Raw genomic sequence first — 27,012 nt, 5'->3', positions numbered from 1 at the left:
CCCAACTCTGGCTGAAGATCAGAATGTCATCCAAGTATACTACTACAAAGGAGTTGGTGAATGGCCGCAAGATGTCATCCATTAGCCTCATAAAGGTTGCAGGAGCATTCGTCAATCCGAAAGGCATGACCAACCATTCGAAGAGGCCCTCCTTGGATTTGAAGGCAGTCTTCCACACATCTGAGGGTTCGATTGGTACCTGGTGATATCCTGACTTCAGATCGATCTTGCTGAAATATTTCGCCCCCTTTAGTTGGTCTAGGAGGTCATCAATCCGCGGGATCGGGTACCTATTACGGACAGTGATCTTGTTCAGCGCCCGATAGTCAATACAGAGTCTCCACGTCCCATCCTTCTTCTGTACCAACACTATCGGGCTCCCACAGGGCGATGAACTCGGACGGATGTGACCTTTCTGCAGGAGCTCCTGAATCTGCCTCTTGATTTCATTGTTCTCCAGAACGGAGCGCCGATAAATTGGTCCATTGGGTAGCGGCGCACCTGGGGTCAGATCGATGGAGTGCTTGACTTGACAGTGCAGAGGAACCCCTGCCGGGGAGGTGAAGATGTCCTCGTACTCCTCCACAATCTTGTCCCCCGTTTGGAGGCCGCGGCCACTGTCTTCTTCTTTCCTTGAGGGCGTATCATCAGGAAAACAAATTTCCTGGTTTTGGAAATGATCTTACTGCATTGTTTTGCAGTAATCAAAGAGAGGGGCAGGTGGTGCTACCTCTGGTATCCTGAACAACTTATTTCCCAATGTAATAATAACAGCACGGGGCCTTGATTCATACACAGCATGTCGCTTCCACAAGTATGGTTGTCCTAGTAATACATCACAAACTTCAAGGGGAGCAATGTCACACAATACCTCATCCGTGAAGGGCTTGATGTTGTATGGAAGGCGACACTGCTGGCTCACGCGAAGATCTCGTCCTTGGTGAAGCCACCCAATGGTGTATGGTTGTGGATGTGCTGTGGTCGGTAAGCCCAACCGCTTCACGACCTCTGCCGAAATGAGGTTCTTTTGACTCCCGCTATCAACAATGAACTGTATCGGGGAGCCCTTTACCCACATCTGGGAGTGGAAGAGACGCTCCTCCTCCTCTGGATCTTCGGGTTCATTTTTCTGGATCTTTGCGGTAGCAACAGTGGCGCTGGGATCCGCATCAATGATCTGCTTCCCTTTTTCATACCCCTTATCGGGTTCTGACTCAGAGTCGGAACATGCATCTGATTCTGAAACCTTTAGCTCAGCCACCAGTGACTGCTTGGCCCGACACTCACTTGTGTTGTGAGTGGAGCTCTTATGGAACTCGCACCATTTTCCAGTGTCCTTTCTCGGCTTCGCGGCGCTGTTCTTTGCTTGCAGCTTCGGCTGGTTGTCTTGGGCTGTCCCGCCTTGGCTTTGTCCTTTGTTCTGTGGTTTAGGGGCACCTTTCCCCTGCTTTGGATTCGCAGATCCAAAGTCTCGCTTCTTTTGTTTAAACTTCTGCTCGACCTTGACGGCATACCGGTATGCTGCGCCGAGCGAGGGGATGTTTAGGAATTGTATTTCTTCCTGGATGTACTTGTGCAGGCAGCCACGGTATTTGAGTATCAAATGTTGCTCCGAATCCTTGATACCCAACTTTGTGCGAAGGGTATGGAAAAGATTGGTGAACTCCGGCACGTCTTGGTCCCTTCCCTGCCGCAACGTGGTCCACTTTATGTATTCATCCTCATAGCTCCCGACAGGGTAGTACTGCTCCTTGATAGCATCCCGGAACGAATCCCAGGTGGGTGCGGCTGAAAATAGTGAGCCAGTACTTTCATCCTTCTGCTCGCAGTAGGTTTCCCACCAGTCCTTGACGTGGGGGGCTGCTTTGAGGAGAGCAAAAACAATCTTTTCCCGACTCGAAAATTCATGAACAGAAAAATAACCCTCTAGCAGATTTAACCATTTATCTACGGCATCTGCGTCTATCTGACCCTCGAATATGGGGATTTCAAAATTAACTTGTACCTTAAAGGGTGTGGCGTTTCCAGAGTAGCTGCTGGAAGCCGATGCGTTGCTTCTCGGTAGCCGCTGAAGGATCTGGGCAAAACTGTCCATCATCGCGTTCCGTTGTCACTCGAGGGCTTCTTCGAGAAAGATTTTGATGGGATCTCCTGCCCCTCGTCTTTCTTCTCGTCCGCCATGGGAGGCCGTCGGGATTTGCGAGGCTGGTCTTGCAAAGGTTCAACCAGTTCAAGCCCTAACTCCTTATATCCCGACCTTGTTGGGGACATGCAAAGAAAAACAGAGAAAAAGCAGACCGCTCTGATACCACTGATCCGGATTTAAACAGGAACGCAACAAATTACAGAGATAACCATATACACAAAGATGCAGCGGAAATAATACTTCATTTCATTAATGGAAAATACTGAAATATGCTTACAACAGAAATGGAAATAAACTAGCTAGGGCGATGGTAGCTTATCTCTGAGAAGAGATGTGATGGCTACATGCCTCTGAACTGTGTTACAATGAGGCTCGAAGGCCTATTTATTGTTGAGAAACAATGGAAAACCCTTCACATTCCAAAACCTAACCCTAGAAGATGAAACGCCAAATTGTGGGCCCCGTTTTTGGGTAAGTTGGTACATCAACTTCCCGGGGTCGTAACTTGGCATACTATCTCCGTTTGACGCGCATGATAGCTCGTTAGAAAGATCTATCCGAGGACTACGACGGAAAAGACGATTTTTTGACAGAAAATCGCTGCGGTAGATTTCCCAAAAAACGTCGTTTAGGGCCTCAAAACGGCTCCGGAAGTTCAGGACCCGAAAAACTGCTAAAAATAGTAAGTTGTGCTACAATTAAGGAAACTGAAAATGCTGAGAAAGACAATGGTGGGGGTCCAGGTGGACTTGGCAGGTGGCCACCAATATCCACCTGGATCATTCCTCCCCCCTTAGGAAGCAATGGTCCCCATTGCGTTGAGCTCCTCCATGAGATGAGGAAACTTCTGCTGAACTTGTTCCCTGGTGAGCCACTTGCCCTGCTGAAGGAGTTGGCCTGCTTTGACAACTCGATACAGTTGGATATTCTGTTGGCGAGTGTTCTTGATCTGTGTGTCCATGATCCGATCAGTTGCAGCTTGTTCCATGCAATCTGGATTTAATTCTGTGGGTTTGAGCTGTTCTGCAATGTCGGATGTGTCTAGCAATGGTGGAAAGTATGGCCGAAGGCGGTCCACATTGAACACTGGGTGCAGGCCAAGGAATGGGGGAATGCTGAGCTCAAATGCATTGTCTCCCATAGCCTTAGTAATGGTGTAAGGACCATATCGGAGTGGTCTCAATTTCCGATAGGCTCCAGTAAGGCGTTCCTTTTGCAAATGCAACCAGACTTTGTCGCCCACCTGAAACTTGTGTGGCACCCGATGTTGATCATGTCGCTGCTTGTACTTGGCATTTGATTTCTCAAGAATGTCATGGACCTGCTGGCGAATATGTTGGATGCGCTCAATGAAGCTGGTGGCCTTATCTGTTTCGGACTGGACATGAGCTGAATTCATGTGAGTAGCTGCAAGTGGCATGGCCACATCAATGGGGCATAGTGGCTGGAATCCCAAACCCACCTGAAAAGGGCTATGGCCAGTGGAGCTGTGAAGAGCTCGGTTGTAGCTGTGCTGAACATAGGGGAGGCTCTCGTCCCATGTGCGTGGATGCTTTGAGTTATACATGCGCAGAATGTGCACAATCATCCTATTGACAACCTCTGTCTGGCCATCAGTTTGAGGATGGAAGGCTGTGGACTTCGTGAGTTTGGTGTCCAGCATTGACCAGAGACTGGACCAAAATGTGCTGAGAAACCGACTGTCCCGATCTGAGATGATAGACTGTGGGATCCCAAAGTGCACCCACACTCGTTCAAAGAAGAGTTTAGCAGTGGCTTCTGCTGTGATATTCTTCTTGCAGGCCATCATAATGGCCATCTTTGAGAACCTGTCGACGACCACAAAAACACAGTCATTTCCATGCTTAGTGGAAGGAAGGCCTGACATGTAATCCATGGAGATGGATTCCCAAGGTCGACTAGGGGTAGGCAACGGGGTATAGAGGCCTTGCTTCTTAATGGTCGGTTTGGCAATGGCACAGGCAGTACATGATCGGATGTACTTCCCAACATCCTGTCGAAGATTCGGCCAATAGAAATAATTTTGCAGTACTGCCACTGTTTTCTCGACCCCGAAATGCCCAGCAGCCCGACTGTAGTGTGCTTCCCAAATCATCTTGGCACGCTCGCTTGAAGGAACACAAAGGTGACCGAGGTGGCATAATAGGGCATCCTGGAGGTGAAAATCTGCAACCTGCCGACCCTCCAAGAGTGTCTGGTATGTGTGGCCGAATTCTGGGTCGCTTTTGTAGAGAAGTGGCCAATCAGAAGTCTCGTGCCCGCAAGAGTTGAGCACGGTGGTTAGCGCCATGATCGGTGGTCGACTGAGGCAATCTGCAACATTATTGGTGCTGCCCTTTTTATACTTGATATTCAAGTGAAACTGTTGCAGGTATGTAGACCACTTCTGATGGCGATCATTCTGCAATTTCCCTTGGGTCTGTATGAACTGCAGAGGTCGGTGGTCTGTGTGGATGACCGTTTCCTTCCCCAAAATGTAATGCTTCCATTGTCGGCAGGCCTGTACAATGGAATACATCTCTTTATCATAAGTGGGGTACTTCCGGACTGTGTCTGAAAGTGTTTCACTGTGATATGCCACTGGATGTCCATGTTGAGTAAGGACTGCCCCAATAGCATAGTCAGAGGCATCTGTCTCGACCTCAAATGGTTGTTGTAAATCTGGTAACGCGAGCACTGGTGCCGTGCAGAGGCGATCCTTCAACTCCCTGAATGCCTTCTGTTGAGATTCAGACCAAAAGAATTTTGCTTTCGCCCCGCCCTTGGTGACTTGACTCAAGGGCCAAGAAATATGAGAAAACCCCAACACAAACCTGCGGTAGAAGTTGGCAAGACCTAGAAAGCTGCGGAGCTCTGTTAGAGTGGTTGGAGAGGGCCAATCCCGAATGACTTGGACCTTGGCTGGATCGACATGCACCCCCTGTTCATCAATGATGTATCCCAGATACTGAACCTCGGTCATGCCAAAAGTGCATTTCTCCAAATTGGCACATAGCTTGTGTTGCCGCAGTGTTTGGAGAACCTGTCGGATGTGGTGGAGGTGCTCTTCCCAACTCTGGCTGAAGATCAGAATGTCATCCAAGTATACTACTACAAAGGAGTTGGTGAATGGCCGCAAGATGTCATCCATTAGCCTCATAAAGGTTGCAGGAGCATTCGTCAATCCGAAAGGCATGACCAACCATTCGAAGAGGCCCTCCTTGGATTTGAAGGCAGTCTTCCACACATCTGAGGGTTCGATTGGTACCTGGTGATATCCTGACTTCAGATCGATCTTGCTGAAATATTTCGCCCCCTTTAGTTGGTCTAGGAGGTCATCAATCCGCGGGATCGGGTACCTATTACGGACAGTGATCTTGTTCAGCGCCCGATAGTCAATACAGAGTCTCCACGTCCCATCCTTCTTCTGTACCAACACGATCGGGCTCCCACAGGGCGATGAACTCGGACGGATGTGACCTTTCTGCAGGAGCTCCTGAATCTGCCTCTTGATTTCATTGTTCTCCAGAACGGAGCGCCGATAAATTGGTCCATTGGGTAGCGGCGCACCTGGGGTCAGATCGATGGAGTGCTTGACTTGACAGTGCAGAGGAACCCCGTTTGGAGGCCGCGGCCACTGTCTTCTTCTTTCCTTGAGGGCGTATCATCAGGAAAACAAATTTCCTGGTTTTGGAAATGATCTTACTGCATTGTTTTGCAGTAATCAAAGAGATGGCGGCAGGTGGTGCTACCTCTGGTATCCTGAACAACTTATTTCCCAATGTAATAATAACAGCACGGGGCCTTGATTCATACACAGCATGTCGCTTCCACAAGTATGGTTGTCCTAGTAATACATCACAAACTTCAAGGGGAGCAATGTCACACAATACCTCATCCGTGAAGGGCTTGATGTTGTATGGAAGGCGACACTGCTGGCTCACGCGAAGATCTCGTCCTTGGTGAAGCCACCCAATGGTGTATGGTTGTGGATGTGCTGTGGTCGGTAAGCCCAACCGCTTCACGACCTCTGCCGAAATGAGGTTCTTTTGACTCCCGCTATCAACAATGAACTGTATCGGGGAGCCCTTTACCCACATCTGGGAGTGGAAGAGACGCTCCTCCTCCTCTGGATCTTCGGGTTCATTTTTCTGGATCTTTGCGGTAGCAACAGTGGCGCTGGGATCCGCATCAATGATCTGCTTCCCTTTTTCATACCCCTTATCGGGTTCTGACTCAGAGTCGGAACATGCATCTGATTCTGAAACCTTTAGCTCAGCCACCAGTGACTGCTTGGCCCGACACTCACTTGTGTTGTGAGTGGAGCTCTTATGGAACTCGCACCATTTTCCAGTGTCCTTTCTCGGCTTCGCGGCGCTGTTCTTTGCTTGCAGCTTCGGCTGGTTGTCTTGGGCTGTCCCGCCTTGGCTTTGTCCTTTGTTCTGTGGTTTAGGGGCACCTTTCCCCTGCTTTGGATTCGCAGATCCAAAGTCTCGCTTCTTTTGTTTAAACTTCTGCTCGACCTTGACGGCATACCGGTATGCTGCGCCGAGCGAGGGGATGTTTAGGAATTGTATTTCTTCCTGGATGTACTTGTGCAGGCAGCCACGGTATTTGAGTATCAAATGTTGCTCCGAATCCTTGATACCCAACTTTGTGCGAAGGGTATGGAAAAGATTGGTGAACTCCGGCACGTCTTGGTCCCTTCCCTGCCGCAACGTGGTCCACTTTATGTATTCATCCTCATAGCTCCCGACAGGGTAGTACTGCTCCTTGATAGCATCCCGGAACGAATCCCAGGTGGGTGCGGCTGAAAATAGTGAGCCAGTACTTTCATCCTTCTGCTCGCAGTAGGTTTCCCACCAGTCCTTGACGTGGGGGGCTGCTTTGAGAAGAGCAAAAACAATCTTTTCCCGACTCGAAAATTCATGAACAGAAAAATAACCCTCTAGCAGATTTAACCATTTATCTACGGCATCTGCGTCTATCTGACCTTCGAATATGGGGATTTCAAAATTAACTTGTACCTTAAAGGGTGTGGCGTTTCCAGAGTAGCTGCTGGAAGCCGATGCGTTGCTTCTCGGTAGCCGCTGAAGGATCTGGGCAAAACTGTCCATCATCGCGTTCCGTTGTCGCTCGAGGGCTTCTTCGAGCAAGATTTTGATGGGATCTCCTGCCCCCTCGTCTTTCTTCTCGTCCGCCATGGGAGGCCGTCGGGATTTGCGAGGCTGGTCTTGCAAAGGTTCAACCAGTTCAAGCCCTAACTCCTTATATCCCGACCTTGTTGGGGACATGCAAAGAAAAACAGAGAAAAAGCAGACCGCTCTGATACCACTGATCCGGATTTAAACAGGAACGCAACAAATTACAGAGATAACCATATACACAAAGATGCAGCGGAAATAATACTTCATTTCATTAATGGAAAATACTCAAATATGCTTACAACAGAAATGGAAATAAACTAGCTAGGGCGATGGTAGCTTATCTCTGAGAAGAGATGTGATGGCTACATGCCTCTGAACTGTCTTACAATGAGGCTCGAAGGCCTATTTATTGTTGAGAAACAATGGAAAACCCTTCACATTCCAAAACCTAACCCTAGAAGATGAAACGCCAAATTGTGGGCCCCGTTTTTGGGTAAGTTGGTACATCAACTTCCCGGGGTCGTAATTGGCATACTATCTCCGTTTGACGTGCATGATAGCCCGTTGGAAAGATCTCTCCGAGGACTACGACGGAAAAGACGATTTTTATCAGAAAAATCGCTGCGGTAGATTTCCCAAAAAACGTCGTTTAGGGCCTCAAAACGGCTCCGGAAGTTCAGGACCCGAAAAACTGCTAAAAATAGTAAGTTGTGCTACAATTAAGGAAACTGAAAATGCTGAGAAAGACAATGGTGGGGGTCCAGGTGGACTTGGCAGGTGGCCACCAATATCCACCTGGATCATTCCTCCCCCCTTAGGAAGCAATGGTCCCCATTGCGTTGAGCTCCTCCATGAGATGAGGAAACTTCTGCTGAACTTGTTCCCTGGTGAGCCACTTGCCCTGCTGAAGGAGTTGGCCTGCTTTGACAACTCGATACAGTTGGATATTCTGTTGGCGAGTGTTCTTGATCTGTGTGTCCATGATCCGATCAGTTGCAGCTTGTTCCATGCAATCTGGATTTAATTCTGTGGGTTTGAGCTGTTCTGCAATGTCGGATGTGTCTAGCAATGGTGGAAAGTATGGCCGAAGGCGGTCCACATTGAACACTGGGTGCAGGCCAAGGAATGGGGGAATGCTGAGCTCAAATGCATTGTCTCCCATAGCCTTAGTAATGGTGTAAGGACCATATCGGAGTGGTCTCAATTTCCGATAGGCTCCAGTAAGGCGTTCCTTTTGCAAATGCAACCAGACTTTGTCGCCCACCTGAAACTTGTGTGGCACCCGATGTTGATCATGTCGCTGCTTGTACTTGGCATTTGATTTCTCAAGAATGTCATGGACCTGCTGGCGAATATGTTGGATGCGCTCAATGAAGCTGGTGGCCTTATCTGTTTCGGACTGGACATGAGCTGAATTCATGTGAGTAGCTGCAAGTGGCATGGCCACATCAATGGGGCATAGTGGCTGGAATCCCAAACCCACCTGAAAAGGGCTATGGCCAGTGGAGCTGTGAAGAGCTCGGTTGTAGCTGTGCTGAACATAGGGGAGGCTCTCGTCCCATGTGCGTGGATGCTTTGAGTTATACATGCGCAGAATGTGCACAATCATCCTATTGACAACCTCTGTCTGGCCATCAGTTTGAGGATGGAAGGCTGTGGACTTCGTGAGTTTGGTGTCCAGCATTGACCAGAGACTGGACCAAAATGTGCTGAGAAACCGACTGTCCCGATCTGAGATGATAGACTGTGGGATCCCAAAGTGCACCCACACTCGTTCAAAGAAGAGTTTAGCAGTGGCTTCTGCTGTGATATTCTTCTTGCAGGCCATCATAATGGCCATCTTTGAGAACCTGTCGACGACCACAAAAACACAGTCATTTCCATGCTTAGTGGAAGGAAGGCCTGACATGTAATCCATGGAGATGGATTCCCAAGGTCGACTAGGGGTAGGCAACGGGGTATAGAGGCCTTGCTTCTTAATGGTCGGTTTGGCAATGGCACAGGCAGTACATGATCGGATGTACTTCCCAACATCCTGTCGAAGATTCGGCCAATAGAAATAATTTTGCAGTACTGCCACTGTTTTCTCGACCCCGAAATGCCCAGCAGCCCGACTGTAGTGTGCTTCCCAAATCATCTTGGCACGCTCGCTTGAAGGAACACAAAGGTGACCGAGGTGGCATAATAGGGCATCCTGGAGGTGAAAATCTGCAACCTGCCGACCCTCCAAGAGTGTCTGGTATGTGTGGCCGAATTCTGGGTCGCTTTTGTAGAGAAGTGGCCAATCAGAAGTCTCGTGCCCGCAAGAGTTGAGCACGGTGGTTAGCGCCATGATCGGTGGTCGACTGAGGCAATCTGCAACATTATTGGTGCTGCCCTTTTTGTACTTGATATTCAAGTGAAACTGTTGCAGGTATGTAGACCACTTCTGATGGCGATCATTCTGCAATTTCCCTTGGGTCTGTATGAACTGCAGAGGTCGGTGGTCTGTGTGGATGACCGTTTCCTTCCCCAAAATGTAATGCTTCCATTGTCGGCAGGCCTGTACAATGGAATACATCTCTTTATCATAAGTGGGGTACTTCCGGACTGTGTCTGAAAGTGTTTCACTGTGATATGCCACTGGATGTCCATGTTGAGTAAGGACTGCCCCAATAGCATAGTCAGAGGCATCTGTCTCGACCTCAAATGGTTGTTGTAAATCTGGTAACGCGAGCACTGGTGCCGTGCAGAGGCGATCCTTCAACTCCCTGAATGCCTTCTGTTGAGATTCAGACCAAAAGAATTTTGCTTTTGCCCCGCCCTTGGTGACTTGACTCAAGGGCCAAGAAATATGAGAAAACCCCAACACAAACCTGCGGTAGAAGTTGGCAAGACCTAGAAAGCTGCGTAGCTCTGTTAGAGTGGTTGGAGAGGGCCAATCCCGAATGACTTGGACCTTGGCTGGATCGACATGCACCCCCTGTTCATCAATGATGTATCCCAGATACTGAACCTCGGTCATGCCAAAAGTGCATTTCTCCAAATTGGCACATAGCTTGTGTTGCCGCAGTGTTTGGAGAACCTGTCGGATGTGGTGGAGGTGCTCTTCCCAACTCTGGCTGAAGATCAGAATGTCATCCAAGTATACTACTACAAAGGAGTTGGTGAATGGCCGCAAGATGTCATCCATTAGCCTCATAAAGGTTGCAGGAGCATTCGTCAATCCGAAAGGCATGACCAACCATTCGAAGAGGCCCTCCTTGGATTTGAAGGCAGTCTTCCACACATCTGAGGGTTCGATTGGTACCTGGTGATATCCTAACTTCAGATCGATCTTGCTGAAATATTTCGCCCCCTTTAGTTGGTCTAGGAGGTCATCAATCCGTGAGATCGGGTACCTATTACGGACAGTGATCTTGTTCAGCGCCCGATAGTCAATACAGAGTCTCCACGTCCCATCCTTCTTCTGTACCAACACGATCGGGCTCCCACAGGGCGATGAACTCGGACGGATGTGACCTTTCTGCAGGAGCTCCTGAATCTGCCTCTTGATTTCATCGTTCTCCAGAACGGAGCGCCGATAAATTGGTCCATTGGGTAGCGGTGCACCTGGGGTCAGATCGATGGAGTGCTTGACTTGACAGTGCAGAGGAACCCCTGCCGGGGAGGTGAAGATGTCCTCGTACTCCTCCACAATCTTGTCCCCGTTTGGAGGCCGCGGCCACTGTCTTCTTCTTTCCTTGAGGGCGTATCATCAGGAAAACAAATTTCCTGGTTTTGGAAATGATCTTACTGCATTGTTTTGCAGTAATCAAAGAGAGGGCGGCAGGTGGTGCTACCTCTGGTATCCTGAACAACTTATTTCCCAATGTAATAATAACTGCACGGGGCCTCGATTCATACACAGCATGTCGCTTCCACAAGTATGGTTGTCCTAGTAATACATCACAAACTTCAAGGGGAGCAATGTCACACAATACCTCATCCGTGAAGGGCTTGATGTTGTATGGAAGGCGACACTGCTGGCTCACGCGAAGATCTCGTCCTTGGTGAAGCCACCCAATGGTGTATGGTTGTGGATGTGATGTGGTCGGTAAGCCCAACCGCTTCACGACCTCTGCCGAAATGAGGTTCTTTTGACTCCCGCTATCAATAATGAACTGTATCGGGGAGCCCTTTACCCACATCTGGGAGTGGAAGAGACGCTCCTCCTCCTCTGGATCTTCGGGTTCATTTTTCTGGATCTTTGCGGTAGCAACAGTGGCGCTGGGGTCTGCATCAATGATCTGCTTCCCTTTTTCATACCCCTTATCGGGTTCTGACTCCGTGTCGGAACATGCATCTGATTCTGAAACCTTTAGCTCAGCCACCAGTGACTGCTTGGCCCGACACTCACTTGTGTTGTGAGTGGAGCTCTTATGGAACTCGCACCATTTTCCAGTGTCCTTTCTCGGCTTCGCGGCGCTGTTCTTTGCTTGCAGCTTCGGCTGGTTGTCTTGGGCTGCCCCGCCTTGGATTTGTCCTTTGTTCTGTGGTTTAGGGGCACCTTTCCCCTGCTTTGGATTCGCAGATCCAAAGTCTCGCTTCTTTTGTTTAAACTTCTGCTCGACCTTGACGGCATACCGGTATGCTGCGCCGAGCGAGGGGATGTTTAGGAATTGTATTTCTTCCTGGATGTACTTGTGCATGCAGCCACGGTATTTGAGTATCAAATGTTGCTCCGAATCCTTGATACCCAACTTTGTGCGAAGGGTATGGAAAAGATTGGTGAACTCCGGCACGTCCTGGTCCCTTCCCTGCCGCAACGTGGTCCACTTTATGTATTCATCCTCGTAGCTCCCGATAGGGTAGTACTGCTCCTTGATAGCATCCCGGAACGAATCCCAGGTGGGTGCGGCTGAAAATAGTGAGCCAGTACTTTCATCCTTCTGCTCGCAGTAGGTTTCCCACCAGTCCTTGACGTGGGGGGCTGCTTTGAGGAGAGCAAAAACAATCTTTTCCCGACTCGAAAATTCATGAACAGAAAAATAACCCTCTAGCAGATTTAACCATTTATCTACGGCATCTGCGTCTATCTGACCTTCGAATATGGGGATTTCAAAACTAACTTGTACCTTAAAGGGTGTGGCGTTTCCAGAGTAGCTGCTGGAAGCCGATGCGTTGCTTCTCGGTAGCCGCTGAAGGATCTGGGCAAAACTGTCCATCATCGCGTTCCGTTGTCACTCGAGGGCTTCTTCGAGAAAGATTTTGATGGGATCTCCTGCCCCCTCGTCTTTCTTCTCGTCCGCCATGGGAGGCCGTCGGGATTTGCGAGGCTGGTCTTGCAAAGGTTCAACCAGTTCAAGCCCTAACTCCTTATATCCCGACCTTGTTGGGGACATGCAAAGAAAAACAGAGAAAAAGCAGACCGCTCTGATACCACTGATCCGGATTTAAACAGGAACGCAACAAATTACAGAGATAACCATATACACAAAGATGCAGCGGAAATAATACTTCATTTCATTAATGGAAAATACTCAAATATGCTTACAACAGAAATGGAAATAAACTAGCTAGGGCGATGGTAGCTTATCTCTGAGAAGAGATGTGATGGCTACATGCCTCTGAACTGTCTTACAATGAGGCTCGGAGGCCTATTTATTGTTGAGAAACAATAGAAAACCCTTCACATTCCAAAACCTAACCCTAGAAGATGAAACGCCAAATTGTGGGCCCCGTTTTTGGGTAAGTTGGTACATCAACTTCCCGGGGTCGCGAATTGGTCATACTATCTCCGTTTGACGTGCATGATAGCCCGTTGGAAAGATCTCTCCGAGGACTACGACGGAAAAGACGATTTTTATCAGAAAAATCGCTGGCGGTAGATTTCCCAAAAAACGTCATTTAGGGCCTCAAAACGGCTCCGGAAGTTCAGGACCCGAAAAACTGCTAAAAATAGTAAGTTGTGCTACAATTAAGGAAACTGAAAATGCTGAGAAAGACAATGGTGGGGGTCCAGGTGGACTTGGCAGGTGGCCACCAATATCCACCTGGATCATGGATGCACTTAAACACTATGTTGTTGGAAGTTCTATTTTGGTATAAGCACATTCAGGACATATTAATTCATTCAAAATTCCATTACGGGATTAACTATTTTAGTATTTATATGCCAAAGAGAACTCAGGTAGAAGGGCAGTAGGAACTGTAGTCAGCATACGGACAAAGAAAACAATCATATGTCATTCAGGACATATTCATTCATCCAAAATTCCATTGCAGGATCAACTATTTCTGTGTCACAGAGAACTCAGTTTGGAGGGGAGTAGGAACTTTAGTCAGTGTAAGAATTAAAATGATTATATTGCATCTACTACAACTAGGATGATTGGGGTTGAGGTTGGGGCTTCATTTACCATTCTTACTCATTAGGTCTAAGCAGCTATTATCAAGGTCTCTATCAGATTGCTTTCAAAAGTGCATCTTTGAAAGAGAATCTTGGATCTGTCAAGGGAGGAGGTACAAAGCTAGATGGACCAACGCTAAGGGGATTCAAGGGTCCATACACAAGGGCACCCATTGGGTCCATCTTTATCTTAGAGGTATGTAGGGGATGGGTTCCCAATAGCAGTGATTAATGTAGAGGTTACAAAGCTTGATGACACAAAAGAACCAAACAACATCTTTCAATGGGCACAGGGAGGGGATCAGAATCTCCACTGGGGATGGACAGAGCACTTTGTGGCAAGGCTAAGGAGGTGGCCATTGAGGCCATAACAGAGATGGAAACGCAACTAGAGTAAAAGTCTAGCCACCTCTCACGGAGCTCCAACTCCACATTTCAATTTTACTTTATTCACAAAAATTTGTATGTACTTAGTAACAAGCTAAATATTTTTATTTGAATAATTATCTACAATGCAGAAATCTCTCCTTTCATTAACTAAAAGGATTGAACACCTATACTATATTCATCTAAAATGTTTTGAAGTCATTAACATCTTCCCTAAATTACACATATAAACTGATAAGATTTAGAATCATGCATCCTTAGCAAGACAGCTGAAGATAATGTGCACTGATGAATTCCAAAACCTAAGCATATGTGTCCAGTCATCTCATGAAGCAAACGTCATGTCATATACCATGGCAGGCATGACGAATAATTAGGATGGCTATAAAATTAAAAATATTGCTGAGTAATGTTCAAAGGCTTTTATTAATTTCCCCGTCGTGACCAGACAGAAAATGTATGTTCCATGACACATCCTCCAACTCCACCTCTCCCCCGAAAAATATAAAGTTTCAATAACATCAACTTGGTGAGTATGAGGCAGTCAAGAAGACTCTGATATATAGAATACAAAGGTTTGGGTCACAAAGAAAGCATATGCCCATTGACAAGTAATAATCTGTTAAACAAATATAAAGCATTACATTATAAAGTATTACATATAAAATTTAGATACCAGTACACAACACTGCACTTGCCAGTTTAGAGCTCTAACTAGCTTTAATTTGTAACCTGCTACTGCCATGAGTCCCTTATTAGGTCACTATTAGGTCATTCAGGTAAATGGTTGGGGGGATTTGACAAAGCAAATATATGAATCTCAATCGCCGTTCTAAATGAGTAGTGAGACTTACTTTAATCTCTGAAAAACCTTTGCTGTGAACAGGAAGAAAATCCATGTTTAATGCCCCTGAATTACATTAAATTTAAAACACCATCCACTATGAAAGACACACTTGCTAATTTTTAGCTCTAACTATACTGAAGAGCGCAGATGCTCTGGGATCATCACATAGTTACACGTTGTAGTCACTAGGGCAATACCAAATTTTAAACTATAATCAAAACTCCAACCAAAGAAAGTAATTGACAAATTACAAAACCCAATCCTGCTTTCTTGCATAATCAATACTGAAATTTATAAATAGAAAATCCTGAGGATAACGTGCACATCCAATTACCAAATTTTGCATGATCCTCTGCAGATTAATCTCCTTCCATTAATGAGCCAAAGGAGTAATCCAAATTGGCAATGCAATATCACCCTGTTTTTTTGCATTTCATTTCCTTTTAGCATAAATGCAATGCAAAAGAGAACATACTTCTAGGTAGGCTAATTTGTTTGCATTTTTATTTGCAGGGTTTAATTTGATTTCTGAAATATTTTGGAATAGAAATGATTGAGGTAAAAAACTGATATTTTTTATTTTGGAATGGGGATTGCCAAGAGTTTCGCTGCTACATCTCAGTTCTAACAGCTTTGAAGGAAGCATTTCTAAAGATATTGGCAATGCTAGAAATTTATCTAACCTACAAATTGACTGTAACAGATTTTCAGGTAAGTTTCCATCTGAGATTGCCAAGGTAGGGCTTTTATCTGTTTTCAATGCTAGCAATAATAAATTTTCAGGAAGATAGAAATAGATTAGATAACGCGCGGTTATTTTAAAATATTAAATTACAATGTGGAAAAGCATATTACAATTACTTAATGTTTTAGTTGTAGTGTCAACCAGCAATGTAAGTGGTTTGTTTTAATATTTGCAAATCACAAATTTCTCCGCTTTTCATTTATCATGTAAAACGGTGTAATTTATTTTTTATTTAAAAAAATAAAGTGTGTTGCCAATAATCTATTGAGTTTTTAGTATGAACGCGTTTTAAACTTAATATATTGATATGAATGGTTTGGTTTTGGTTTTGTTGTTTTAGTATCAAATGTGCTGGTACGGGATGGTCATCGTGGTTATTGCCTTGGTCACTAGCGAGCTTTGTATATGCTTGACTATCTGTAGAGGTTTCTTCCTTTTAATAATCCTATCGGCCTCTCTTTGTACCTTTTGGGACAATTGCTAGTTTTTAAATAATATACATTTTCAAAATAAAAATGGTTGCTCTCATAACGTTAAATGTTGTTTTCATTGGGTACTTGTTATGATTTTTATTAATAAAATAAAATTAGAAAGGAGTTAAATGAATCACTGGTTAGTTCCTATAAATTGTCTCGTTAAAGTCAAGTTGCATTAATGGTCGGGGGGGAAATACTTTGCACAGTGGGAGAATTCAAAAGGGCCTGGTTTGGATAGAATTGGTTAGGTTAATCTCGAGTGTGAGTAGATTTAATGTTTTATATGGGATTTGAAGAAGTATAATGATAGAAGTAAATTTTTATATAGAAGTAAATATTTTGAAGAAGTATAATGATAGAAGTAAATTTTAAGACTATGGCTAAATTGGATATTGAATTGATATATCATTTTTTTTTCATTTAAAATTTATAAAGGTATATATATTTTAATTCTTTTTGAATTTGAACCTATAATATTTTACCAAAGAAACATATACTCTTAATCGTTGTTTTATATATATATATATATATATAGATAGATATATATATATATATATATATATAGATAGATATATATATATATATATATATATATATTAAATTTCTCTCTTTTATATTTATACTTTGTTAATATGAAATTGATATTTATAATTTCTCCATTACACATACAAAGCAACTATATGTAAAATAAACATTTCAATAATGCTAAAATTTTCCAAACCATAAATGCATATCATATACTTAGTAGGTACTCCTTGAAATCAAGAGTGAGGAGTGTTTACTTATTGTTTTAAAAAAAAATTGAGAAAATGTTTACTTACTCATTATTAAAGAAAAGTAAAGCATAATAACAAAATTGTTAACAATGTTAACGTTCAAGTGATGGAAAAATTATCACATTAATTAAATAACTCATTTTCATTTAAACTAGATATTTCCATTTAAAATATATATATATATATATATTTGTAAGTCGAAGTTTTTTCATTACTCAAAAAACATATACAAAGATGTCAAAATGCATGTGGTCTCACCCTGACCAGGTTTGTTGACCAATGCTATTACCATGCTACATACAAAAAGCAAAATTCCCAATAGAGAGATCCACAACCTTATAGGCCTTACATACCAGAAAACAAAAAGAACTAGAAAGACATTGGTTACCATAATCAGTCATTAGAAGTGATTAAATAAGGATTATCTGGCTCCGTTTCTAGAGGAGGAGTAGGGCAGTACATAAAGTTGACATGTTGCTCAAAGTGAGCAAGCCAAGCTTCCAGCTTTTTGATCTTCTCAGTCAACAGATTTTGCCCATGCCAGACAACCACAATTCTTTTGCGAACATGGCATTGAAAATAATGGATTTGCTCCAACTTGGCCATAACTACCTCGTGTTCCTCCCTTCAGACCCTATCATGAGATTCCAACATATCTATGACAGATTGGACCATCACCTGGAGCGTTGTAGTTCTCCTAGCACACCTAGTAGATGCACATCCAACTGACCCTACACTACTTGGATTGCAACTCCGCCCTTGTGTGCTTTGGACTTAGTCACGACCCGTTCTCCTATGCTCGCTGCCTGCTCCACATCCGCTCTAAGCCAGGATCCTTCTACCCCTGCTAACCGCAGGACCAGCCGAAGACCTTCACCCACCACATGCTCCACAACCCCCACGCACAAAGTTGGGCACAATTCCGACACCCTAGCTGTTGCTATCACCATCTATTCTCGCATTGCCACCCCAGGCTCCATCCAACACAATTGACTCCTCCCTAAAACGGGATGCTTCCGCCTTCGCCTGAGCAGGAGCACGCAAGGAACACGTACTTGGCTTCATGTTGGTGGTCGTGTCGAAACCCAAACCCCTGAGGCTAACCCCAATCCACACTAAGGACAACCTAATCAAACCCAACACCACACACCCAGAAATGACGCACGCTACCAATTGACCACCCTCCACCAAAAACCCAGCATTCCACATAATCGATAGAGAAGGCAAGGTAACCCAACGCCATTAGTCACCTTGACCCAAAATCACGCGAAATAATCACAAATCCAGGGTAGAACTTGCAGACAACCCCTCGCTTGAAAAATCCAGAAGGACACCTCCGAGATGCACACAAGAAGAATTAGAAGTCCAGGCTCCCAGAAGCCCAACTAACGCCAAAGCCACTAGGCTTCACTGAAGGGATTCGTCTATTAGCAGCCCCAGGTAGGAAAAGCCAGGAAATGCCTATCCCAGAAAGCCAAAACAACACCAACACTAAAACCTATGCTCAAGAAAAACCACCACCACCAGAAGCTCAGGCGCCACTTATAAAAGCAACATAAACTTACCGATACAAACGACGAACCACCACTCGGAATGCCAAAACAACAACTCACACATGCCCAAAACATCAACACCTAGAACCGACCAGATCTTCAACCAACACACCCTCCGGCCAAGGAATGAAAGGGAAAGTTTTACCCAGAGCAATATGGAAATAGTTGTTACCTTATTGAGCTTGCAGGAAGAGCGATAAACAAAAGATCACCACCATACCCACACGACGCTAAGAAATGAGAACACAGGTAAATTCATATCCCTCAATGAGCCAAGGAACACCCAGACTACTCCATGTGCCATACTACTTAACCACCATAACATCAGTGCCATTGATCTTCGAGACAATACTATTCCTTTACACATAGGTGAAGGAAGATGTTTCACACATTCGAATACAGAGAAATTAACCACAGCGCGATGGAAGGGTTGAATGCTTGCTTTCCTCTGCTCATACCTTATGCCAAATGTCATTCTTCACATAACACATGGTTTCAAATGTTCGACACCCCCATTGGGGATATATATATATATATATATATATTGTAAGTTTCGAGTTAATCAAATTAACTTTTAATTAGCATTATTTAAAAAAAAATCACATTTAAATCTTTATATTAATAAAATATTGATAAAACTTACTTTTTACAATTATATTACATATTTAAATTACTAAGGAATAAGAAATAAATATGCATCACTATAATATGACATTGAAAATAAAATATAAATAAGCAGACTCATGCAACAAATCAATTACCAAAGTCATAAAAACTTTTACAAGAAAAGAGTTCTTATTTTATTAAAATATAATGAATTATCTTCATCTTGGAACTAGGAAAGGTACAAGGGTTTTACATAGGTTGATTTTTATGCATGTAATCTGCGATTGAATATTTATTTATATATCATAAAATAAAAACTAAATATATTTATTTTTAGGATGTGGTTATAGAACTTCATGTCCAAAATCCATGATACCTATGATGTAATGGGGAACGAGAACCTTAAATTAAATTTGATTTAAAGAAGCCAGTTTTTCCATGGCGTTTAACACTATTCTTGATGCTAGCATATTAATAAATATGATAATATTTACATTAAATTATGTATTTTTAAAGATTTCCTTTAGGTGTTTAAGGGATTTTTTTAGGTAGAATGATATAAAATGTTTAATTGAAAAATTAAATGGGCTTAATTTTGTTTTTTTTCAACGAATTTTTAAGATAACCTAACTAAATTTTTTATATAACCTAAAATATCTAAATTTTTGGTCAAGTTTGTAATGAAATTCCGACTTCGGGGATTCTTAAGATAACTCCCACACAAAATTGCTTTAATTAATGATAAAGTCCCACCTTAAATCATGTTCAACCTTAGACGTTATTGGGTATTTTTTTGTTTAGGAATGACCATCCTTAACATAAAGACTTCTTAACTATGGTTAACTTACATGGTCACTTGTTATTGTGGGACCTGCATGAGCTGTGCAAAGGCAACCGTAATTACTTTTAAAAAGATGAGAAAGAAAGAAAGAAAATTTTAATGTCCACAAGGCTAAAGATAGCCTATGGGACCTCTTTTAGAGTGCAAAACTTGAAAAAATGTATGCACCTCAAGAGATTTAATCCTCTTCAAAATGGATCTATATTGGTTCTATATATGCATATAGCATGTGTAACTTTTCATTTTTAAAACTATATTTTTGAATGCATAAATGGATACAATGCCTTGAAAGTTTACTTGGACACTTGGATTGTGTAAACTATACCACATAAATTTGCAATCCCAACAAATCTTTGCTAGACAAAATTTAAATTTAAATTTTAATTTAAAACTGGAATTAATGGCTCCAAATTAATTTAAATTTTTAAAAAGAGATAGCTAAAATGCTAAAACAAACCCCCTTCTTTATGTTGATTGCAGAATATCCCAGAATCTGAAGGTCACTCCAGTGAAAGATGCTCTTTATTTAATCTGATTATCAACACACACTGACTTTAGTCATTTCCTCTGTGCAATTACATTTTTTTGTGTGCTAGTGCCCACAAGGACCTATGGTAATATTTCTCATCATTACCTTGCATGTTATAGATTGGATATAATATGTGCATAATATTTTGACATAGTGGTATAATTGGAAAGAAATGATTTAGCTAGTTGGTTAGAGCAACATCTGTCAGATAGATATCGACACAAGTGTGAGACTATTGTAAGCCTGAACACATTTCCCTCTCCCATCCGCCACCCTTTAGGTTGTTATCTTTCCTTTGTTGCAACATTTTTGCAGTAACATCATTGGCATATTCAATTCTTTCAGTGTATCTTTGCAACTTTAGGGGCAATCACTAGTAGAAATATTGCCGCCCATTCCTATTTTTGAAGAATCACAAGACAAGGCAAGGCAAGCAAGATCATTTATTTAGTGGGGCACACCACACTTTACGAGTTTTTTGCCATGGTTAGTGAGTGGGGATATGATTTTTCCCATGAAATGAGGGCAATATACAATTCAATAGTTTGTGGACATTCACATTAGCCCAGTAATGATTCAGATTCGTGTATTGAAATTTGACGTGTGTACTAATATTTGGTGTCAAATTTTCATAAATATTGAGATTTAATGTGTGTACTCTTATGACACTTGGTGACATATAATTTTTATTTTTAAAATAAATTTTATTTTTGACAAATTTTATTTATAATCCTATTAAATTACTCGTTTAATCTATACTATTAAATTAGTCATTTCATCTATACGAACTAATCAAAAAAATATAAATTCTAGTTTAAAAAATTCATTTTTTTTTTCACCTCTTTAATTAACTTCATAAAATTTATTTACAAATTTCAAAACTAATTGAAGTCAAACTTCTTTAAATATCAAATATTTATTTAATAGAAATATAATTATATATTGCAGACGCCGGAGCACCAGAAGAATTTTGATGAAGAACATATTCAGGAGGAGAATTGGAGCACCAGAAGAATTTCGATGAAGAACATATTCAAAGAGAGAACTGGAAATATGAGAAATAAGTTATATACATTTTTAATATTATAGATAAAGAGCATATATTACGCAGCAATATATTCACACAATGAAAACTGGTAAGAGGAGATCGGTCTGGACGCTTTGAAAGGCTTTCAGGGTAAGCGTACACTACCGATTGACCTAATAACCACCTTGCACAACATGGGCATTCACTATTTTGCTGAGATAAGTAGGCAGAATGACAATACACCTTTTTGACGCTGGCATTTCCATCCATGAAGGGGAAGATAGACTGGTGTGGGAGGGTAACATGAAGAAAGGCAAGTCAAGTGTCAAAGACATATACAACAAGCCTCTGTTGGCAGAGCGAGATTTTGATAATAAACATTAGTTCCAAGCCGCATGGAGATGGGTGATCCCATCCTAACTCATCTGCTTTTGCTGGATGGCATTACATAACAGGGTTCTTTAATGAGGTGCAAGGGATTCCATGGCCCGGGCATTTCGCCCCTCTGCTAGAATCACAACGAAGAGATTGACCACCTCTTGCTGCGTTGCCCCTTTGCTGAGAAGGGTTGGGCAGGTGTATTGCACTGCCTGCATCTGGGTCCTCCAGGTCCACAACAAACTTTGCATTCACGTCTACGTTTCTGGGTCCGGAAAGGTAATAAGTATCATACATTACCCTTCTACATCATTTGGTATTTTTGGCGCAACAGAAACTCTCATATTTTTTACCAAAAACTATTGGTGATGCGAGAGGTTATTATGATGGTTGTTAATTATTTTTAATATATCGGTCCGATAAAGAGACAGATAAAGATAACAATAAAGGAACTAAAACAGGAACTCTCATATTTTTTACCAAAAACTACTGGTGATGCGAGAGGTTATTATGATGGTTGTTAATTATTTTTAGTATATCGGTCCCATAAAGAGACAGATAAAGAAGAGAAAGATAACAATAAAGGAACTAAAGGGAAACTATCCAATTGGTCTTTTCGATGGGGCAAGCCAATAAAGAACCTAGGAGACTTTATCACTTCTGGTGGAAGGGTCAACAGTAGAGCCGAGATCATAGCATTATGGGGCAGTCTTCAGCTTGCAAAATGGTTAAGATAGGAACAAATTTACATTCATGGAGATGCCAAAAACATCATAGACTTGGTCACGGATCACTCATCTTTCAACCCTCATATCCTCTCCAATTGGATGGGGCGTATTAGGAGACTGACTAAGAAATTTCAGAACATAACATACACCCACATCTATAGAGAGTAGAATCAAGTGGCAAACCCCCTCTCAAAGAGGGGTATTCTTGAATGTGCTCCATGGTTGCAAAACTACTATTTGTGGACTTTTATGTAACTCCCTCAAATATATATGATTGTAAAACAAAAGAACAAAAATGAAAAAAAAAAAAGAAAAAAGAAATGAAAGATTAAAGAATGTAAAAACAGCTATGAGAATGTACTTTTTTTTTTTATAATACCAAAATAAAGAGTTTTTTTTTTCATGGAAGAAAAAGATAAATAGCATATACAGCCCGGCTCATTTATTCCCTATTGGCATGCCAGTTATTTCCAGCAAAGAGCTGAGTACCCCATAATCATTAAAACCCTACCATTTGAAATTATTGCCTACTGGCATGCCACTTATTTCCAGCAAAGAGCTGAGTACCCCAGAATCATTAAAACCCTACCATTTGAAATCAATAGGCGTGGAGGGCGTCCTCCCTCGACTGCAGTGTGACGGGAAACCCATCTTTAACAAGTAGAGTCAGTGCTAGCTTCGGCTCCACAGAAAGCTCCGGATCTACATTCACATGATAGCGTACAAGAACATGAGCAGCAACGCACTTCATGGTGATTATGAAATCCATATCTATTATATCTCCTCTTCCCAACACAGGATACCCCAATTTCTTACTTCCTTCTTTCTCAGGCCCAATCCATCTCTCTGGCTTGAACTCCCTCGCATCCTCCCCCCACATGCTATCCATTCGGTTCGCACCATAAATCAAGCACAATACGACGGACCCTTTTTTCACAGAGGTGCCATCCTGCAAAACCTCATCTTCCACAGCTCGGACGCAACTGATCGGAAGTGGGGGATAAAGCCTCACGGTTTCCCACAAAGCAGCTTCTAAATACTTCATGTCCTTCAGCTCATCCATATCAAAATTCCACTCATCACGATAGATCGAATGGCTGTGACTGCATTGATCTGAGTCCATGACCTCAGAGAGTTCCATTAATATCTTATCTTCCACCTCTGGATGCTTGCTCAAAAACCAGAAGAACCAGCAAAGTGCTCCAAGATAAAGCCTAGAAGCAAAGATTAGCTTGAGAAATAAGTTCTGCAAGGACTTATCAGAACTAAAACGCCCTTCCTCTCCCTTGAGCTTGGCTAATCTGGAAAAAATATCAGTACCCGCTTCGTTTTCTGCAGTGCTGTTATTAGCGAGTTCACTCTTTCTAGACTTCACCATCTGGTATACAGATTCATGGACTATATTCTTAAGCTCTTTTGTCTCTGTAGAATTCATCATGTTCAGGCATTTCATCAGTTTACAAACAGCAGGAGGGATGATTAGGTTATAAGCCCATGCTTCAGTCACTTCATCAAATGCTTTGTCAAAGGAAGCTGCAGGAACTCCGCTCTGCTTTCCAAATACCATGCGAGTTGAACTATCAAACGCAAAGCTATGAAATACGGCCTGAAGATCTATAACCGAATCCTTCTTGTAGGCCTCTTCCAGAACTGGAACAAGCCTTTCTTGAACCAGCTTTTGAGTGAAATTAATTCTGTAATCCCGGAAATCGCTGCTGTTCAGTACCATATCAATGGCTCGCCTTTGATTTTCATCGGCAAATAAGCCATCTCCAAATATATCATAGACATAGTCAGGGGTAGCCCTGGCAAAATTAGGGCATTTGTTCTCAAGAATATACGCCAAATTCGGAGGACTAGATGTAATAACATCAAATTTGGTCTTGAGAACACCAGACGTGAAGCTCAGACTTGCACGCATTGCTGCAGCCCATTCGTAGAAATTGCTGAGATTCCACAGCAACGAAGGCGTCATGCCTACTAGAGGCCAATTCAGCGGAACATTTGTGTTCCAACTAAATATGGATAAATATCTGCGGAGAAACACGCATAGGATTAGCAGAGGAAATAGAGTAGCCAAGTCGCCAAAATTGATCTCCATTTCCTGAGGGAAAACTAAATGATCCAGCGCTGGCAAAGTAGAAATGTAACTGAAATGCGATCAATTTCGTGAGATAATTATAAATGTTCAGGCAGTGGACGGAGTTTCCTTTCCAGGCAGGTCACATGAGTGAAGTCTCTGTAGGACCACCTAAAATCTTGTACTGTTTTCGGTTTTAAATGAAATAAAAAAACATAAAATTACTGATTTCCGTGGGTTAAATTTAGTGGGTATTTATTCATATGGGGGTAAATATTTATATATTTTTTATTTTCTCATTTAAAATACTGTCCATTTTAAATCAATTTAATGAGTGAATTAAACATTTTCTCAACACGCTCAACACATGTGGATAAATATAAAACTTTAATAATTCATATATAAATAATTTGTAACACCAAATTGTGAATTAAATCTTTTCTCTCCCCCTCAACACACATGGTTAAATATAAAGTTTTAATATTATATATAAAATAATTTCAGATAAAAGTTAGTGAGTATTTATTGTGCAAAGACACTCAAATTCTTGTGGTTGAGTCGATATGTTTATTTTATTATAGAGTCCATGTGATGCACGTGAAAAATTAGATAGCTCTGTTCATATTTTATCTATATTTAATATGGATTTATGTTGGTACATATTTTTTATGCGTCAAATATTAAAAATAAATTGATAAATAATAAATTAAATAATTAATAAATTAGATATATAATAACTAAAATATTATAAATTATTTTTAGAAAAAATAAAATAATATGTCAACTTAAATAATAGCTCAATTATTTCTTATACAAATGTCTCAAAACTCTCCACAATTTTATATACAAACGTCTCAAAACCCTCCACAATTTTATAGAATAAAAAGATTTAATTATTAAAATTTTTGATAAAAAATTAAAGCTTGCCATTAAATTTCTTTTTAACTCATAAGTTTACTTTTCCACTGGGACAACAAAGTTTAACTCATGAAAATCGTAATAATAATACTAAATGAAATTTATCATAATAATAAGAAATTTAAAATATCAAAAGTAACCGTCTGGTTCGTTCAAAAGCAACTGTTTGGTTGGTTGGTTCGTCCAAATTCAAAAGCAACAGTTTGGTTCGTATTAAGACAGAAAATAAGAAAAATGAAAAGTGCGATTATTGTTTAAATTTAAAAAATTAAATTTATATGCGGTACAATAAAGCAAACAAACATTGAAATTGATTTGGTGTGAGTTGAGTAATTGATGCGTAGAGGTTCATTGAAACTCAAAGTAAAATTAAAATTGAATGGTCGCCATGATTATAAGTAGAATGTCACAAATATTTATTCAAAGTAGGATGGCTGTGATTTTCGAAAGGAACTCACGGGTTCAATCAACTGCCAACTTTTTCATAATCTTAAGTAGAATGACACAAATATTTATTGAGAGCATGATGGCATTGATTTTCAACGGATTGACTGGATAAATCTACTGTCAACTTTTTAACAGCCTAACTTTTTAACAAGGCAGTTAGCGAAAACAGGTGTTGTCCATTGAAGATTTGTAAAAACAATTATATATCACATAATTTATTTGTAGATGACATACTCATATTTAGAATGTTATGCAGAGTCACTTGGATATGTTTACATGACATTTTGAAAAGGTTTCAAAAAGCTACAGGTAAATGAATCCAAATCAACTTTCTACCATAATGATGTTAATTTGGAACTTATAGAATGTATATCCTCTCTGTTCGGGATAGAGGTCTCTGTTCGAGATAGAGGCGCGGTCCACCAAGGATGGAATGAAATACTTAGGATTTTAGTTGAAAGCTAAGAGATATTCTAAATTGGACTAGCAATGGATACTAGACAGGTATTATAAAAAGATATCAGCGTGGGAATACAAATGCCTTTCATTGGCAAGCAGAGTTATTTTAGCTCAATCAGTTCTAACACAACTCGCTGTATATTGGGCTCACTTATTTTTTCTTCCTGCAAGTATCATTCAGATGATGAACAAGTTAACTGCAAACTTTATATGGGGTGGCCAGTTAGAACAAAGAAAATATCACCTATCTAAACTATCAAATATCTCTTTGCCGAAGAATCATGGAGGTTGGGGCGTTCTGGATCTGCGGACCTTTGGAAAGGCATTATTATGCAAGTCTCTTTGGAGAGGGTCCCTGGAGCAATACAATAAAAAATAAATATATGGCCAACAAGGATATTACATACTAGTACAGGTTGGGAAAGATTGGATCCGCTTACAGATCGGCGATATGGATGACTTTCCGCAAGGTAGAAGCTTATTTCTTAAAAAATTTGGTATGGAATTTCCAATCTGGTAATAGGATACTCATTGGGATTGATCCATTCTTGA

At 41.8% G+C, this 27,012-nt stretch overlaps 1 protein-coding gene across 1 annotated transcript; it reads right to left on the bottom strand.

Annotated features, from left to right (window-relative positions):
* Positions 1–23,154: 23,154 nt before the first annotated feature.
* Positions 23,155–24,531, bottom strand: LOC149247369 (cytochrome P450 86B1-like). Its single transcript, XM_089444043.1, has one exon. It carries the CDS (start codon positions 24,529–24,531, stop codon positions 23,155–23,157), a length of 1,377 nt encoding a protein of 458 aa, XP_089300169.1.
* Positions 24,532–27,012: the final 2,481 nt, after the last annotated feature.

Source organism: Pinus tabuliformis, chromosome 7, assembly GCF_031772625.1.
Source record: "Pinus tabuliformis cultivar Carrire ecotype Pingquan chromosome 7, CPIR1, whole genome shotgun sequence".
In the NCBI taxonomy this organism is placed as follows: domain Eukaryota; kingdom Viridiplantae; phylum Streptophyta; class Pinopsida; order Pinales; family Pinaceae; genus Pinus; species Pinus tabuliformis.
Note: the sequence above shows the minus strand (reverse complement) of the source record. Positions and strands in the feature narration are given on the sequence as shown.